This window comes from Papaver somniferum, chromosome 3 (assembly GCF_003573695.1).
Source record: "Papaver somniferum cultivar HN1 chromosome 3, ASM357369v1, whole genome shotgun sequence".
NCBI classification, from domain to species: Eukaryota; Viridiplantae; Streptophyta; class Magnoliopsida; order Ranunculales; family Papaveraceae; genus Papaver; species Papaver somniferum.
This window is the reverse complement of record NC_039360.1, coordinates 133582592-133597661: the sequence shown is the minus strand read 5'-3', so window position 1 is coordinate 133597661 and position 15070 is coordinate 133582592. Positions and strand designations below refer to the sequence as shown.

The 15070-nt window shown below is 36.7% G+C and overlaps 1 protein-coding gene and 1 non-coding gene across 2 annotated transcripts; one reads left to right on the top strand and one right to left on the bottom strand.

The window, feature by feature from the left end:
• The first annotated feature begins 9725 nt into the window (after positions 1-9725).
• Positions 9726-14892, top strand: LOC113361649 (auxin response factor 2B-like). Its single transcript, XM_026604823.1, has 15 exons — positions 9726-10091; positions 10381-10493; positions 10606-10701; positions 10827-10883; positions 10963-11115; positions 11312-11396; positions 11540-11630; positions 11770-11934; positions 12013-12132; positions 12211-12286; positions 12372-12543; positions 12992-13599; positions 13683-13873; positions 14006-14122; positions 14683-14892. Exons 1-14 carry the CDS (start codon positions 9962-9964, stop codon positions 14085-14087), a joined length of 2139 nt encoding a protein of 712 aa, XP_026460608.1. The 5' UTR covers positions 9726-9961; the 3' UTR covers positions 14088-14122; positions 14683-14892.
• TRNAS-AGA lies at positions 14519-14600 on the bottom strand. The gene has a single exon. It is a non-coding gene; the product is annotated as a tRNA-Ser (tRNA).
• Positions 14893-15070: the final 178 nt, after the last annotated feature.

Here is a 15070-nt window from a genome sequence, read left to right as displayed (position 1 = left end):
TATTAACTAATAATATTTTCCAGAGGATATGCTTTAATTCTTGGTAATTAAAACATACATGATGAAAATCATAATTAAAATTTTCACATTTTCAGATATGGGATCACCTTAAGTATCAATGAATATCTTTGAACAATTAAAGATAAGAGTTATTTACATGTTCAAATAATGTTGGCATCTAGAATCTTCTCATATTAGCAAACCCAAAACCCTAATTCACACACATCATGAAGAAATATTTGAATCATGGAAACTTGGTTTTGCTCATGGAACCGATCATACCATCACTCCAAAATATGTTGTGACCGGTTATAACATGATTCCCAAGACAGTCTTTAATCGGTTACACCTTTCTCCACAAAGTAGCTTGTGACCGGTTACACCTTGCTTCCCGAAGTAGCTTGTGATTGGTTACACCTTTTTTCACAAAGGTAGCTTGTGACCGATTACAACTAATTTCCCAATTCATCTTGTGACCAGTTATACTTTGGATCCCAAAGTATCTTGTGAATGGTTCAACTTGCATTCCAATATAGCTTGTGATCGGTTAAACCTTGATTTCCAATATAAATTGTGACCGGTTATAACTAGCTATGTTATATAGGCTATGACCGGTTATACCATAAATCTCAGCAAGTTAAGATAGGTTCTACCTTGTCATCTTATATTGGTCAATCAAAAGATATTCAATAAAGAACCTGACCAATCATGGTTTCTTTTTGATTATGAAACAAGTTCATATATGTACTTCTTTTAAACAAATGCTATAAAACATCGTTTCTCAGTGTGAAATCATGCTTATATAATGCACACATAATCCAACAAATATATACAATGATTTATGTCGATGTAGTATTTATGAAGTTCAAAAGATAATCGTTATACTTCTCAATAAATTCCTTGACACTTTGATCATAATGCTATGACCAAGTCTATAACCACTAGAGTATTATTTATATACATCTTCGCATATTATGTTTTCAATATAATCCGACTTGAAATATACTTTAGGAATGAAAAAAAGATGAAGTCAATATTACTAACCTCAAGAGGAAGGATGATGTCATTGTTATAGTCATCACTTCTTCACATTCTTCAGGTCTTCGGAGTAATACTTCTACTTCTCGACATTCCTAGACTTTCTAGTCCAACCTAAACGAAGTTGTCTCTAGTATTTAATCAAGCGACTCTAGATGAGTTTTGATACTAAAATATGACAACCAAACTTGACATACCAACACTTGGTGGGTTAAACCGAGCTCTGCTCTAACATAAATTGGTTGATGGTAACTAGCATCCGAGAGATATTGTACCCTTAAAAACGACGGAAATTATTTGTTGTATTCGATGACCCTTGAAGAATAAAACATATGTGTGATTGCTTATAAAGAATTATGGGGTAATTCGATGAGCATTTGCAAGGTAAATTCAAATTGGTTAGAAAAATTTGAATTTATGGTTTCTCGATTGCGTATCAGATAATCGGAGCTTGCCAAGCGGGTTGTAACCCAACCCGTTGGGAGCAAAATATTTCTAATCCGGCACAAAAAGATTTTTAATTGAAGAGATTGATCAATGGACAACATAATATCAACCTAGTAAGATATTCAAATAAGATTTCAAGGATAAATCATACTTTGCATCTTCTTCCAACACTCATATATCAGAAAAAATCCAACAAAGACACGAAACTGCGGCCAAAACTATACTTGCATCAACACCAACAAATAATAGCCTGAAATGACGAGGGTACCCAAATACACCACAATCTTTCGTTTCAACTTATGAGTCCAATATCTTGTGTGATTGCCTATAGACAAAGTCAAAACAATACGACAACAAGATATTTACTTGAAAATAGTTGCGGTACTTAAACTGATTGACTATATGATCAATGTGAAGTAATATGGATTAACCTACAAGTGTATTTACTTTATCATAACTAAAGAATTATAATGCAGAAATAAAGTAAATAACACAAACAAGAGTTTGTTAACGAGGAAACCGCAAATGTACAAAAACCCCGAGACTTGTCCAGTTTTGAATACTCTCAAAATTAAGCCGCTATGCAAAGAACAAAATCCAACTTCATATAGTTGAGACCAAGTAAACTATCCCTAGTTACTTAGTTCCCTAAGTATCCATGCATCTTCTACCTTTTGGTCACGTTTATTTGCTTTACAAAGTAAATTCTTATGTACTCAAATCCTTTTGATCATATTCCAAACAGTAAAGGAACAAATCATTTTGGAAACCACTTAAATTCAATCTTTGGTAAAATTTATGTTGAGTTGTTGACAAAGGCTCTTATGTTTAATCTAATAAACTCCTTTTTCGGGTAAGATCAATCTGAATCAGTATCTTAGATTCATATTTAGAACTATCAGATTCAAATATTGAAGAATACCACCAAATAATAGTTGTCGATCTAAACGAATTTATGATTAGAAAAATCTAATCTAAGTCAGATCCTAGCCGATCAAGATGTGTGCACAAAATTCACAAGATACGAAAACTAATCAGATAAATCTTCTTCGTCTTTAAATCTTCAATTATCTATTAAGTACATGCACACAAAAACTTGAATCCTCTTGTGATCAATCACTTATAGAACGGAGTATGTTAACAATGGATTATCACAAAATATATTTAGAGCTAACAACAGTTATAAATATCAATACTTTGCATTAGTTTGAGTGACCCTTATGTCAGAAGAGAAGGCTCTCAAGTGCAATCAAACTAGGCGCAATCAAAGTTTCAAGGGCTTTTTGATAAAGTACCCTTACTTTTCACATTACACTAAAAAAAGTGCCCCCGTTTTTTAGAAATTTGTTAAAGTACCTCGTTTTATTCAAAAGACAAATTCCATCTAGTTAAGTGCCAGGTGGCAGTTATCTTTCCAATTAAAAGTCATATTTATCCCTGAACTACATCTCCTTGGCGGGGAGGGTATATGATCCGACGATCCTGTAAACGATGTAACGATCCTGAGCCAGGCTCGACGAACCTAAAAAATGTTGTATAAGGTCGATTTTCCTCCAACCAAAAACCCCAAAACACTTGAAGTGGTGAACCCTTTTTGGGAAATGATGTAACGAACCTGAAAGCGGTGTAACGATCCTAAACCGGACTCGACGAACCTGAAAAATGATGTAGAAAATCAATGTGGCAATAAGTAAAGGCCAAATATGTAAAATAAATTAGTCTTAACTAACACTGGATGGAAAAACTAACGTAAGGGTACTTTAACAAATTTCAAAATAACGGGGCCATTTTTTTTTTGGGTTCCTGAGAGAAGGTACTTATCAAAATTCTCAAGTTTCAACAACCGTTAGTCAATCATATCAATAATTGATAACTAAAATAACAACACAATTATCTAGTTTCCCACCAACGGTACTCGTAGAGCTTCTTGATCCCAAAAAAGTCTTTAAACAAGAGGTCGTAAGAGATTTCACCTAATTAGGGTACTTTCCCCTCCAGATAGACGGCTCCACCAGAAACAACACGAATAAAGTTTGCCTAGCTCTTAGGATAGTTTGCAATAAATACAAACTCAACTATTTATAGACCCAGGTTGTTTGGACAACAAGGAAATTCCAAAACGAAAATATTCTCAAGATATGCAATAAGTTCCTAATTTCAGTTTTCCTATTTCCAATTAATGTCAAACAATAATGCCAAAACCTCTCATAGAAAAACTTATAATATTAGTTTAGCATATTACTAATATTCATTTTTCTAGAGCTATGTTTTAATTGCTGGAAGTAAAACCTAAATAATAGAAAATCTTAATTAAAAGATTCTCAATATTTCGGTTTGGGATCACCTTGAGTATCAAAGAATATCTTTGAACAATTAAGAATCAGAATTGTGCATATGTTCAAATTATGCCTACATCTATAATTCTTCGATCTTAGCAAACCGTATTTCCAAACTCACATAAATCCTTGAAGTAGTATATGTGTGAACTTGAGATTCGATTTTTTCCTTTGGGACCGGTTCTACCATGATACCTAACATAGGTTAAGATTTGGTTCTGCCAAGTCTCCAACATGGGTAAGGATCAGTTCCAACTTGGTTCCTAACATAAGTTAAGGAATCAGTCATACCAAGTTCTTGAAATGGGTAGGGATCGGTTCCACCATGGTTCCCAACATAAGTAAAGAACTGGTCATACGTACCAAGTTCCCAATATAGGTAAAGACCGGTTCTACCTAGATTCTCAGCATAAGTTTAATAATCGGTTATACCAGCTTCCCAAGATAGGTAAGGGTCGGTTCTACCTTGACTCTCAACATAAGTTTAAGAATCATTTATACCACATATCCTACCATATGTATGATTCCATAATAAAAGACATTCATGAGAAACCAGACCAACATACCTATTGATTTCCTTTTGATGACGAAACAAGTATAGATACTTCCTTTAAATAAATGTTATAGAACATTTTTTCCTAGGACGAAACAACACATACATCCCATACCCACAATCGAGTAATAAGTTACATAGATTATGTTGATGTCACACTTACAGAGTTCAGAAGATAAGCATTTTACTTCGTAATTCAATATACTTCCTTAACACTTTGATCATATTAATATGACCAAGTCTAATACTTTCATATATATATAAACTCGCATATTATGTTTCCAATAAAAAACGACTTGAAATATACGTTAGGAATGTAAACAAGTTCATATTACTAACCTCAAGTGGAAGGATAATCTCTTCGTTGTAGTGGTTGCTTCTTCACATTCTTCAGGTCTTCCGAGTAATACTTCTAAGTCTCAACATTCCTAGACTTTCTAGTTTTAACTTAAACAAAGTTGACCCTAATAATTAATCATGCGAATCTAAATAAGTTTTGATACTAAAATATGACAACCAACCTTGATAATTGTATAGTTGGAATTGGTGTTATCTGTGATAGAGATGGAAGCGCAGTAACTTACGTTGTTATTATTATGGACAAGAGTTGTAGTTTGGGGTTGATGTGGTGCTGATATAGTATGAACCTAGATGTATGTTTAGGACATGATTTGAAAAGAAATGACTAATGCAATGGTGAGTCCAGAAAAAGGTTTTCTGATGATATAATTGCAGCTAAAATTTTGGATGGTTGTGGTGATGAACATAAATACAATTGGTGATACGACTGAAGTTGTGATGTTATTATTGTTGTTATTATTTGAGATGAAGCAAAAAAATTGCAGTTAGAGGAGTTAGGTTATGTTGCACTATGTTTATGGTGTGCAATTATTGGTGTTTTACAGGGTTTGAATTGAGGCTTCTTGTTGAAGCTGAATTGCAGGACGTCGTATAAATAATAATTACTGTAAATGAAGGAGTGTGTAGATGAATGATTAGGATTGAAGTTCTAGTGAAGATGATGCAACGCAGTGAAGTGGTGTGCGGCTGAGACATAATTGGTGGTGCTAGACATGTGAGGTTGCAGGTGTAGAAATGGTTATGAGTCTCAACTAGAGTGTAGGGGATGATGAGTTGAAGTTGTTGCAGTGTAGCTGGTAGAAGTTAGGTTACACATGAAAGGGTGAAGCGATATCATAGCTGGAGTTGAACTAATAGTGCAGCACCATGGCATAGAAAAGCTTAGGCATGTGCAATATGGTAATGACATTGAACCAACTCAACCGGTTAGCCTCTGACTCACTTATGACATCACTAAGTTGATTCCACTGACGCAGTCTGACTTTGATCCAGCTAACTCATTTGACCCGACCGAATTGAATAACTTGACCTGTGTCCGTTGACTTTTCCAGTCATTTGAGTTATTTTTTGTCCGATTTCCGTCCATTTTTCAGGACTTCCGGTGGCAGAGTTTCTACATGGGTCCTTCTCACATATGGGCTTTAGGGACTACTTTGTTATGGACTTTTGATAACTTGACCTAGTTTTATAAACAATGATAGATAGAAAAAGGGACGACTTCTACAAATTTTGGATATCTCGTATACTACTACATAAAGCTTTTGGAGATAGCCTATTACGTTTATAGGGTTTTCTTTGGTTATTTTTCATCTTCTTTTATTAATTTATTATGTTGATGAACTCGATGGCTATGAGTAGCTAAATACTTATTGTTGGTTAGGGATTAAGTTGATTTCTCAAACATGGTATTTGATTCAATGAATTAGTTTGGTTACTACTACTAGTAGTGATACATCTCAATAATCTCTATACTTGTAGTGATACATCAACCAATTTTACAAATTATTAGTACCATCCCGTCCCCATCCAATTCTCAATGGAAGCAATAGGCTTCACTCATTCCTACCTTCCAACATTTTATTTTCCATCATATTGGAAATGACTTAACAACCCATATCCAGGCTAACTAGATCCCGCACTTCCCGAATTTTGGCATGGCACAATGTTACCCCATCCAAATGGTAGTAGATATCATTGATCCTCTTTCTCATAACTGGATACATGAGAAGTTAAACAACCTACAGGTCTTGCATCCTAAAGAATCGTAAACATCTACCTACCACAAGAACGCCCCCAAGATGTGATTATTTGGCCGCATACCAAATCAGGAAAGTACAGAACTTGTTCTGGATATAAATGCCTAACCCAAGAGGATGATCAATCTCGTCAGAACCCCCTCATATTTACCAAGTTCTCGTGGACCTTACCATGTCACTAAAAAGTCAAATTTTCTTGTAGAAAGTAATTAATGAAGGCCTCCCGACTTTCTATATCATGAACCACATCTATCTCGCAAATTCTAACCTATACCCCAGTGCAATTCCGATTTAAAAACGATTGATTAATTCCTCATCCACTTCCCCAAAACAGTGACAGCCTGGAATATCCTTCTCCCACGGATCCCAATCATGACAAATACCAATGATAACACTCCAAATGTTATAACTCATCAAATAACAATTGCTCGTCTCCTAGAAGAATCATCCCCAACTCAGCTATTACATCATTATGCTTCATGTTCTTGTTTTTATGAATAATCATAAATGAGATAATTTAACGCCAAAAGCAATCAACATCGAAGGACTTTTTTTTATCTTGGGCCTTGAAGCAACGACATGAGTACACATGGAAAAACAAACCCATCATCCGGTGTTACCTGGCGATCCACCATCTAACCCCCATGATGACACCAAATCATCAACAACCATTTCAGTTGTCTGGTCCAACCCTGATATAGACTGGATAATGATCAATATAGATGGAGATGTCAGAGGTCACCTGGGGTTTGCAGATGCAGGATTCATTTGCAGGATTTCACAGGCGAGAACTGGAATGGCAATAACACAACCACTAGGAATTACAACTACGTTTACTGCTGAAACTTGGGACTTGCTACTGTCAACCAGAACCACAACAAAAATGCAATGACCAAAGGTCCTTTTTGAGACATTTAAAAAAAAATATCTCTGTTCGTTAGCTCTCATGCTACACCACCTTGGTGGTGGATGAAATAAAAAAGAAATGCATCGAATACCACACTCTGTCATCCAACACAACTACGTGGAAGGAAACTATGCGTCAGATGGTCTAGCAACCACCAGGATAGGGAAGTCAAGCTGGAAACTTGTCGACAAAAATCTTGGACCAGGTAATCCCGATTTTTCTGAATCAAATTGTTCTAAACGACCACAGCTGCACAAGACCTATCCGACTTACCCGAACCCCCCGTACCGATAAATATGTGGGTTTTTAACTCAGTGCCCACCAAATGCAAAGTATCAATAGTTTAATTTGGCCGACAGAAAAATCTATTTTGATACCACAATCGACTGCAACAACGACTAGCACCTAGAAAAATAGCAAACTTTTCTTGTTTTGGGTTTCACTTGTAATGAATAACACTAGAGTCAGTTTATTAACTTATTGTATTCCTTTTTACGCAATCAAGCAATAGATCAGAGATAATTGACAAACATATATAAAAAGAAACAAACCAAATATATCTACATTTTCAGTCAAGACGCGAACTGGGTTATAGCGAATTTCAACCCGAAACCGACCAACCAGTAAAGGACGGGTCAAAAACCCGCCCGAAATTTAGGCGGGCGGAGTTGGTTATGAAAATAAAAACCCGTTATAGTTGAGTTGGTAGTTGGTATTAGATGAAACCCGACCCATGTGCAATCTTGTAAACCAAATATCCAACGTGTAATTATTGTTTAATTTAGAAGGTTGTTATTGGGGCGTCACACTCCATTAGAGGGGCGTCACCTAATAAGACAAAAACGGGTCACCCATAAGTAATATTAGAAACCCCTTATCTAAAATAATCTTGTAATGACCAAACAACCCTTGTTTAGATAATTTTAATTTAGTTTGATTATTATCTAATCTAATTAGATTAAGAAGATGAATTTAATCTAAGAGATGGATGATTTGATAGATGGTAGAGAGGGTTTAACACAAAGTGATGATGAATCTCCACCAATTGAAGAAATAAATCCACAAAGTGAAGAACCAATGGTTGAAAATCAACATGTACACCTCTAAACTATCTCCCATGGGTTCAATTTCACTCAAAACTAGCTTAAGTACGTAAAAAATTTCATATTTTTAGACTTTCATGGAAAATTACGTCTGGGTTGGGCTTCGTTTCCAACCGTAATTCAATTTTACGCCTGGGTTTGGAAGAACTCCAAACCGTAACTGGTTTCCAATAAGACAAAAAATTGAATTACGTCTGGGTTCCCCAACCCAACTGTAAATATGTTTTGCATGGGTATTTATTACCCGTTTTACGTCTAGGTTAGATTTTTGGATTTCCAACCGTAATCTAAAACGCCTGGGTTAGATTTTCTTCAAAAACCCAGACGTAGATAATTACGTCCAGAAAAAATAAGCCACGAACCTAGACGTACACAATTACGTCTGGAAAATCAATTCACAAAACCTAGATGTAATCCAATATGAGCGAAACTCTCAAAAGATACAGGAACAATTACGTCTAGGTTAGCCTATAAGATAAACCTAGACGTAAATTCAATTCTACTGTTGGAACTAAGGGAACCCGAAAGTAAACCAACATGCAAACTATTTATACGGTAGGAATTTATCCAACCTGGACGTAAGTTCCACATAAACCAATATTACGGTTGGCGAACCTAGACGTAGCACTAACGGTGGAGGAGAGGAAGAGAAGAAAGATGAAGGAAGGAAGATGAGCAGTTTTTTTTAGGATTAGATTAGAAAAGATTAGGTTTTTATGTTTTTATTTTAATTAAAGGGTATTCTAGATATTTTGTACCTAAGTGAAGGATATCCCATAATCACTTTTTTAGATACTAAGAACCCAAATGAAGCACCTGTAAAGGAGTGTGACGCCCCAATAATAACCTTCTTGATTTAATAAATGCGTGCTTTAACGAAAAAAAAGAAACTCACGTTAGATAAACGAATCGGCGATTCATATGAGAGTTAAATGGTGCTAATTGCGAGGTTGAGGAGAGAGAGAAGGTGAAACGGTAACCATGGTTAAAACTGAGGTACAGCAGGACTGTGTCTGTGCTGAGCCTGTCTGTCTCTACTATCTCTATCTATCCATCTATCTTTTCGGCTACTACTCTACTGAGTCTACTCTGTTTCTTTGTCTCTCTGGTCTGGCTTACTAAAATACTCACTGTGCAAAAGACAACGGTTTACGCGCGCTTTGCTCATAAAGCTAAACTAAAACTCCTGAGGGTTTTAAAGAGACGCGTGTAGTACAGTTTCCAGAGGGACACAGAGAAAAAAAATACTGAACTAATTTTAAACGTTACAGATTCTCAGAGCAAGTAGAGACCAGAGAGAGAAAAAAAAAACCCAAAGACAAGTTCATCTCTCAAGGAGATTTTTAGTGGTGGTATGTGAAAGTTGAAGAGACCCACTAAGATTTTAAGGGTTTTTAGAAAAATTTACAGACATCTTCTTCTTCTACTACTACTAGTTGTAGTGAGGGAGAGAAATAGAGATGGGTATAGATGGTGTGGAAGAGAGGTTGTTGAACTTGGAAGAAATGTTCCCTAATTTGGAAGAAGGTCCTGCTACTACTACTACTACTGCTTATGTGCATGAGGGTTTGTCCCATACAAACAACCAATGTAATGAACCTTCTCTTCTCTTTTCTTTCTGTTGGTATTAGTACTCTATTTTTTGATGAAGTTGCTTGTGGGTTTGTTATTTGGGGACAAAAGGGCTCTACTATACTATATTATTCATTTGAATTTTTTAAGTGGGTAAAGTTTATTGAAGAATCTGAGAAAAACCCACCCATTTAAAAAGAATTTTTGGGGGATTTTTGGATTTTAAAATCATGTGTAATACTTAATTCAAATGTTTATTTTCATGTGGGTTTTAATGTTGTTTGCTGTCTGTGTGTTCAATTTTTAGACGAGAAGGATGAGCTATATACTGAACTCTGGCATGCTTGTGCTGGTCCTCTTGTTAACATTCCCCATGTTGGTGACAGGGTTTTCTACCTTCCTCAAGGTCACTTGGAACAGGTTATGTTCGAAACTTTGTACATATATACTGTTACATCAATTCGGTAGTTAGTCTGTATACGTGGGAAGGTGATGTTAACTTTTGTAATTTACATTTGATTTGGGTTTGTAGGTTGAAGCATACACCAATCAAGAATTTGATTTGCAATTGCCAAAGCACAATTTGCCTTCACAAATTCTCTGCCGGGTTGTATATGTGCAGTTAAAGGTATATGAATCTCTATGAGTCTTAAAAGACAACAATGTTATGTGTTCAGATTAGTCAATTTTCATTTAGTTCTGTGAGATTTTGACTTTGGTGGGGATACTTGTTGTTTCAACTTGGTATTGCAGGCTGAATTAGAAACCGATGAGGTGTTTGCGCAAGTGACTTTGCTTCCTGAGACGAAGGTCGGATACTCATTCGATTTGTTTATGTGGTTGTTTTTATTTGGATTGTGCATGTGGCTAATGCCTCGCATCCTCACAGGAAGAGATGTCTGGTATTGAGGAGGAAACTTCTAGATCTTTTATTGGGAGCCATTCACGTTCTTTTAGCAAGATTCTCACCGCTTCTGATACGAGTACCCATGGTGGCTTTTCTGTTCTAAAGCGGCATGCTGATGAATGCCTTCCTCCACTGGTCGGTTTTGTAATTTAAGTTTATAAAAACTTGGATTTTGCATAGTGTTATAATGTACCAAGTATATATGCTGTATTAAACCCATTCCCCTTCAGGAAAATTTAGCATCGCATAATTTTCTGTGTATCAGTTTGAAGCTAATTGGATAGTTTCTTCAAAGGTTAGCCGGTCAGCTAATCTATTTGTTTTGTTACAGGACATGTCTCAACAGCTGCCGTCCCAAGAACTAGTGGCTAGGGATTTGCATGGGGCAGAGTGGCACTTTCGCCATGTATACCGTGGTAAGCTGAACTCTAATTTGATCTTTGAATCCAGAGTCAGTGTTTCTCAATACTGAATATTTCTGGCAGGATGAAATCAGATTATGTTTTGTTAACATCCTGACTCGTTTTTTTTCAATTTTTTTTGGGTTTCATTACTATAGGTCATCCGAAGCGGCATTTGTTTACCACTGGTTGGAGTAATTATGTGAGCTCGAAGAAGCTTGTTACTGGAGATACTTTTGTCTTCCTTAGGTTTGTTCCCTTTTCTTTTCATTACTTCACGTAGACATTTACGATGAGGCTGCCCAGAAGTAACCTGCATTTTCTTGTTCAAAATGACTTGCTTTAGAACTTAAGTTTCAATGGTTTTTAAGGGATCTTTTGTGCGCAGGGGTGAAAATGGAGAACTTCGTGTTGGTGTTCGCCGTGCAATGGAGACACAACAGAATGCTTCTTCGTCTGTTATATCTTGTCGCAGCATGCAACTTGGTGTACTTGCCACCGTATCTCATGCTATATCTACTGGGACCATGTTTAGCGTATACTACCGTCCTAGGTAAGAATAATTAAATTCTGCAGTCTACATTTTTATCTTGCTTGCACATTGTAGCTGGTATCTGTCGATCTTTCACAGGATGAGTCCGTCCGAGTTCCTAATTCCGTACAATGAATACATGAGCTCAGTTAAGAACAAATACTCCATTGGACTGAGGTTCAGAATGAAATTTGAGGGAGAAGAATGCCCAAAACAAAGGTGCATACAAATGTGTGTTTTAGATTCAGCTCTTTGTGTCAGTAGGTGTAATATTAACTTCTGTTTGGTGTATTTTAGAATTGTGGGTACAATTGTTGGAATTGACGATGTTGATCCAGTTAGGTGGCCGAGATCGAAATGGAGATGTCTCACTGTAAGTTTCAGTTATGTAATTTGTATTGAATTTTTCGGAATACAACTTTCTAGTTAATTTTCCCTGTGTATGATCCTCTGTCTAGGTTACATGGGATGAACCTTGTTTAACAGCTGTTCGTCCTCAAAGAGTTTCTCCCTGGACAATTGAACTATCTGACAATGCAAGGACCAATTCGCTTCCAGTACAGTTGAAAATGACAAGAAGGGTCCGAACCCAGCACTCCTCATCTGCTGATTCATCTATCCTGGATGATGGTTAGTTTTCAATGTCTGTCTTATTTATGTCACAAATAGCTTTTGGATAGCTTAGTAACTTCCGAGTTTTTTATTAAATTCTACCTGTTTTTTGGATCCCTTGCATTCCCGAACTAGTATTAGGTGCTTTTTCTAATTAGACCTGAAAGTGCTGCTTCTAAGGCTGTCAAGGAATGTGTCTTCTGATGTTATTTTTACTAAGGAAATCTTAGAGTACCTTCCAAAGTTTTTTCAGAAAATTATATCATTTCTTATGGTCGCTTGCATTTTCGAACAGTATTAGGAATTTTTTCTAATGTTACCTGAAAGTGCTTGCATCTAAGGTTATTGCAGCATGTGATTTTTGATATTTTAATAGCTCAGGAAAAATCCAAGAGTTTTAGTTATTTGTTTGAGTTGTGATATTCTGCCATGTGACTGATCTATCTGGACTGATTTAACTTTTCAGGTTCTTCAAAGAATACATTCAATCAACCACCACCACGAAAGAGACACTCAGGGGTCTTGCAAGGTCAAGAAAGTGCTATAAGCGCTATCGAGTTGGGCACTATACGCCAACCACCACTAGCACCTTCCCTTATCCCAAACCTAGAGTGGGGTCAGGCACCAAAGAAATTTGAATCTGGAAATCACCTCAACATTCAGTTCTCTCCAGATTTGTGCTGCACAGTACCCATTTCCAGTTTGATGCCTAATGATTTTGGACTCAACAACTGCATCCCCCTTTCATCTACTTATGATACACGTGGTAACACCGGCTTAAGCCTTAGCAACTGGTCTGTTCTAAATGAGAAGCACAATAAACCTGAATCCAAAGAAACGAATGTAGTAACCAAGTCAAATTCCGATGGCAAGTGCATGCTTTTTGGTGTTGATTTGGTTAAGCTTCCAACTGAGTCTGCTTCACCGCATGTCATTTCTCCACCAGAGTTTGTCAATTCTGAACAACTTTCTGGGCCATCCAAGATGATGAAGCGATGTGATTCTAGCAATTCTGACGGTGATTCTGAGAAATTGCTTCAAAACTGTCCTGTTACAACTCGAAGTTGCACTAAGGTACTTGATACTGCCAAAAGGAAGTAAAGAGGGCTTTCGCTAGTGTAATTGGCAGATGTATGTAACCTGAGCACATTTTTCAGGTCCTGAAGTATGGTACTGCTCTTGGAAGATCTGTGGATCTCATGAAACTTGGAGGATATGATGAACTCATAGATGAGCTTGATCGGATGTTCGATTTCAATGGAGCACTGATCGAGCGAAGTAATGGTTGGAATGTCATATATGTTGATGACGAAGGGGATACTATGCAGATTGGGGATTACCCATGGCAGTTAAGCATCTGAACCTTATTCCTCTCTCTCTCTCTCTCTCCCTCTCTCTTGCTGTCTCCCCCTGTACCTAGAGATGTTTTTTCCAAGTTAATTTTGCTAATTTGCTTAATCCTCTCATCTGTTACACTCAGGGAATTTCAATTGATGGCACGAAAGTTGTTGATATGCCCAAAGGAAGACATGGATGGATTGAATCCATTACCCGGGCCGTAAATGTTTTCCTTACGAAAAAGCTGTTCTGTACTTAGGTGGGTGCGTATATATACCAAATGCATACAGGATTGTGTTTCAGGCAAAAGTCAATAGTAGATTTCCTAAGGGGACTGTAGTGATCCAAGCAGAAGCTGTTGTAGTTTCTGTTTAGCCTTAGGGAAGTAAAATACATTTGTCTGTTAGTCTTTTTATTTTGCTTAATATCATCCTAACTGTGAACATGAATACTCGGAGAATATCTTCAAAATACAGGAATACACAGGCAATTCTCACTCTTTTATGTTCTTGATTGGTTAAATTTACGTTTCTTTTGTTATCATCATCTGTTCTCTTGTTGGAGAAAAAATAAGTAGAAACTGCCTTTTAGTTCTAAAAACGCAGTTGTGCACCACTGCGTGGTTAGGCAAGTATCTAACTTAGTAATAAAAAATCGTGGACGGCAGGATTCGAACCTGCGCGGGCAAAGCCCACATGATTTCTAGTCATGCCCGATAACCACTCCGGCACGTCCACCTTTGCTGACATCTCTCCATACACATACAACATATCGATAAAATTGCTTTTTTTATATATTTGGAATTTCTTGTACTTGTAGATGCAGAGCTGCAGTGAATCCCAGGAAGCCGCCTCCTCCTCCCCCTGGAAAGGGCAGGAAGCCACCGCAAACACATTCTATAGCCTCCGTCTCAGAGATTAGAATGACGAATATGAGCAAGTCGTCCGCTGGAAGAGAAGAAAATTGGAATCATAAAGCACCACAAAAGGATAACCAGAGTAATCAGCAATAAAATTAGGATGTCCTATTTGTAAACCAATTGATCTTTACTTTTAAGGTCTCCTAAATTTCTATGTAACAGGAATGTATGTTATGAATTTCTAAGATGGTTAATTGCATAATGTATGTTGAACTCGTTACTTATTTAAGACGCAATACTGGTTTGGGACATCAAAGGCCCAAAATGATATCTGAGAACTGAGTCAAC

What these genes read in the sequence shown, in the direction of transcription:
- LOC113361649 (XM_026604823.1), top strand. Translation starts at nt 9,962, where the DNA reads ATGGGTATAGATGGTGTGGAAGAGAGGTTGTTGAACTTGGAAGAAATG. An exon ending in TTGTATATGTGCAGTTAAAG is followed by an intron (nt 10,702 to 10,826) that starts GTATATGAATCT and finishes TTGGTATTGCAG; the next exon opens with GCTGAATTAGAAACCGATGA. An exon ending in ATTGGGGATTACCCATGGCA is followed by an intron (nt 13,874 to 14,005) that starts GTTAAGCATCTG and finishes TGTTACACTCAG; the next exon opens with GGAATTTCAATTGATGGCAC.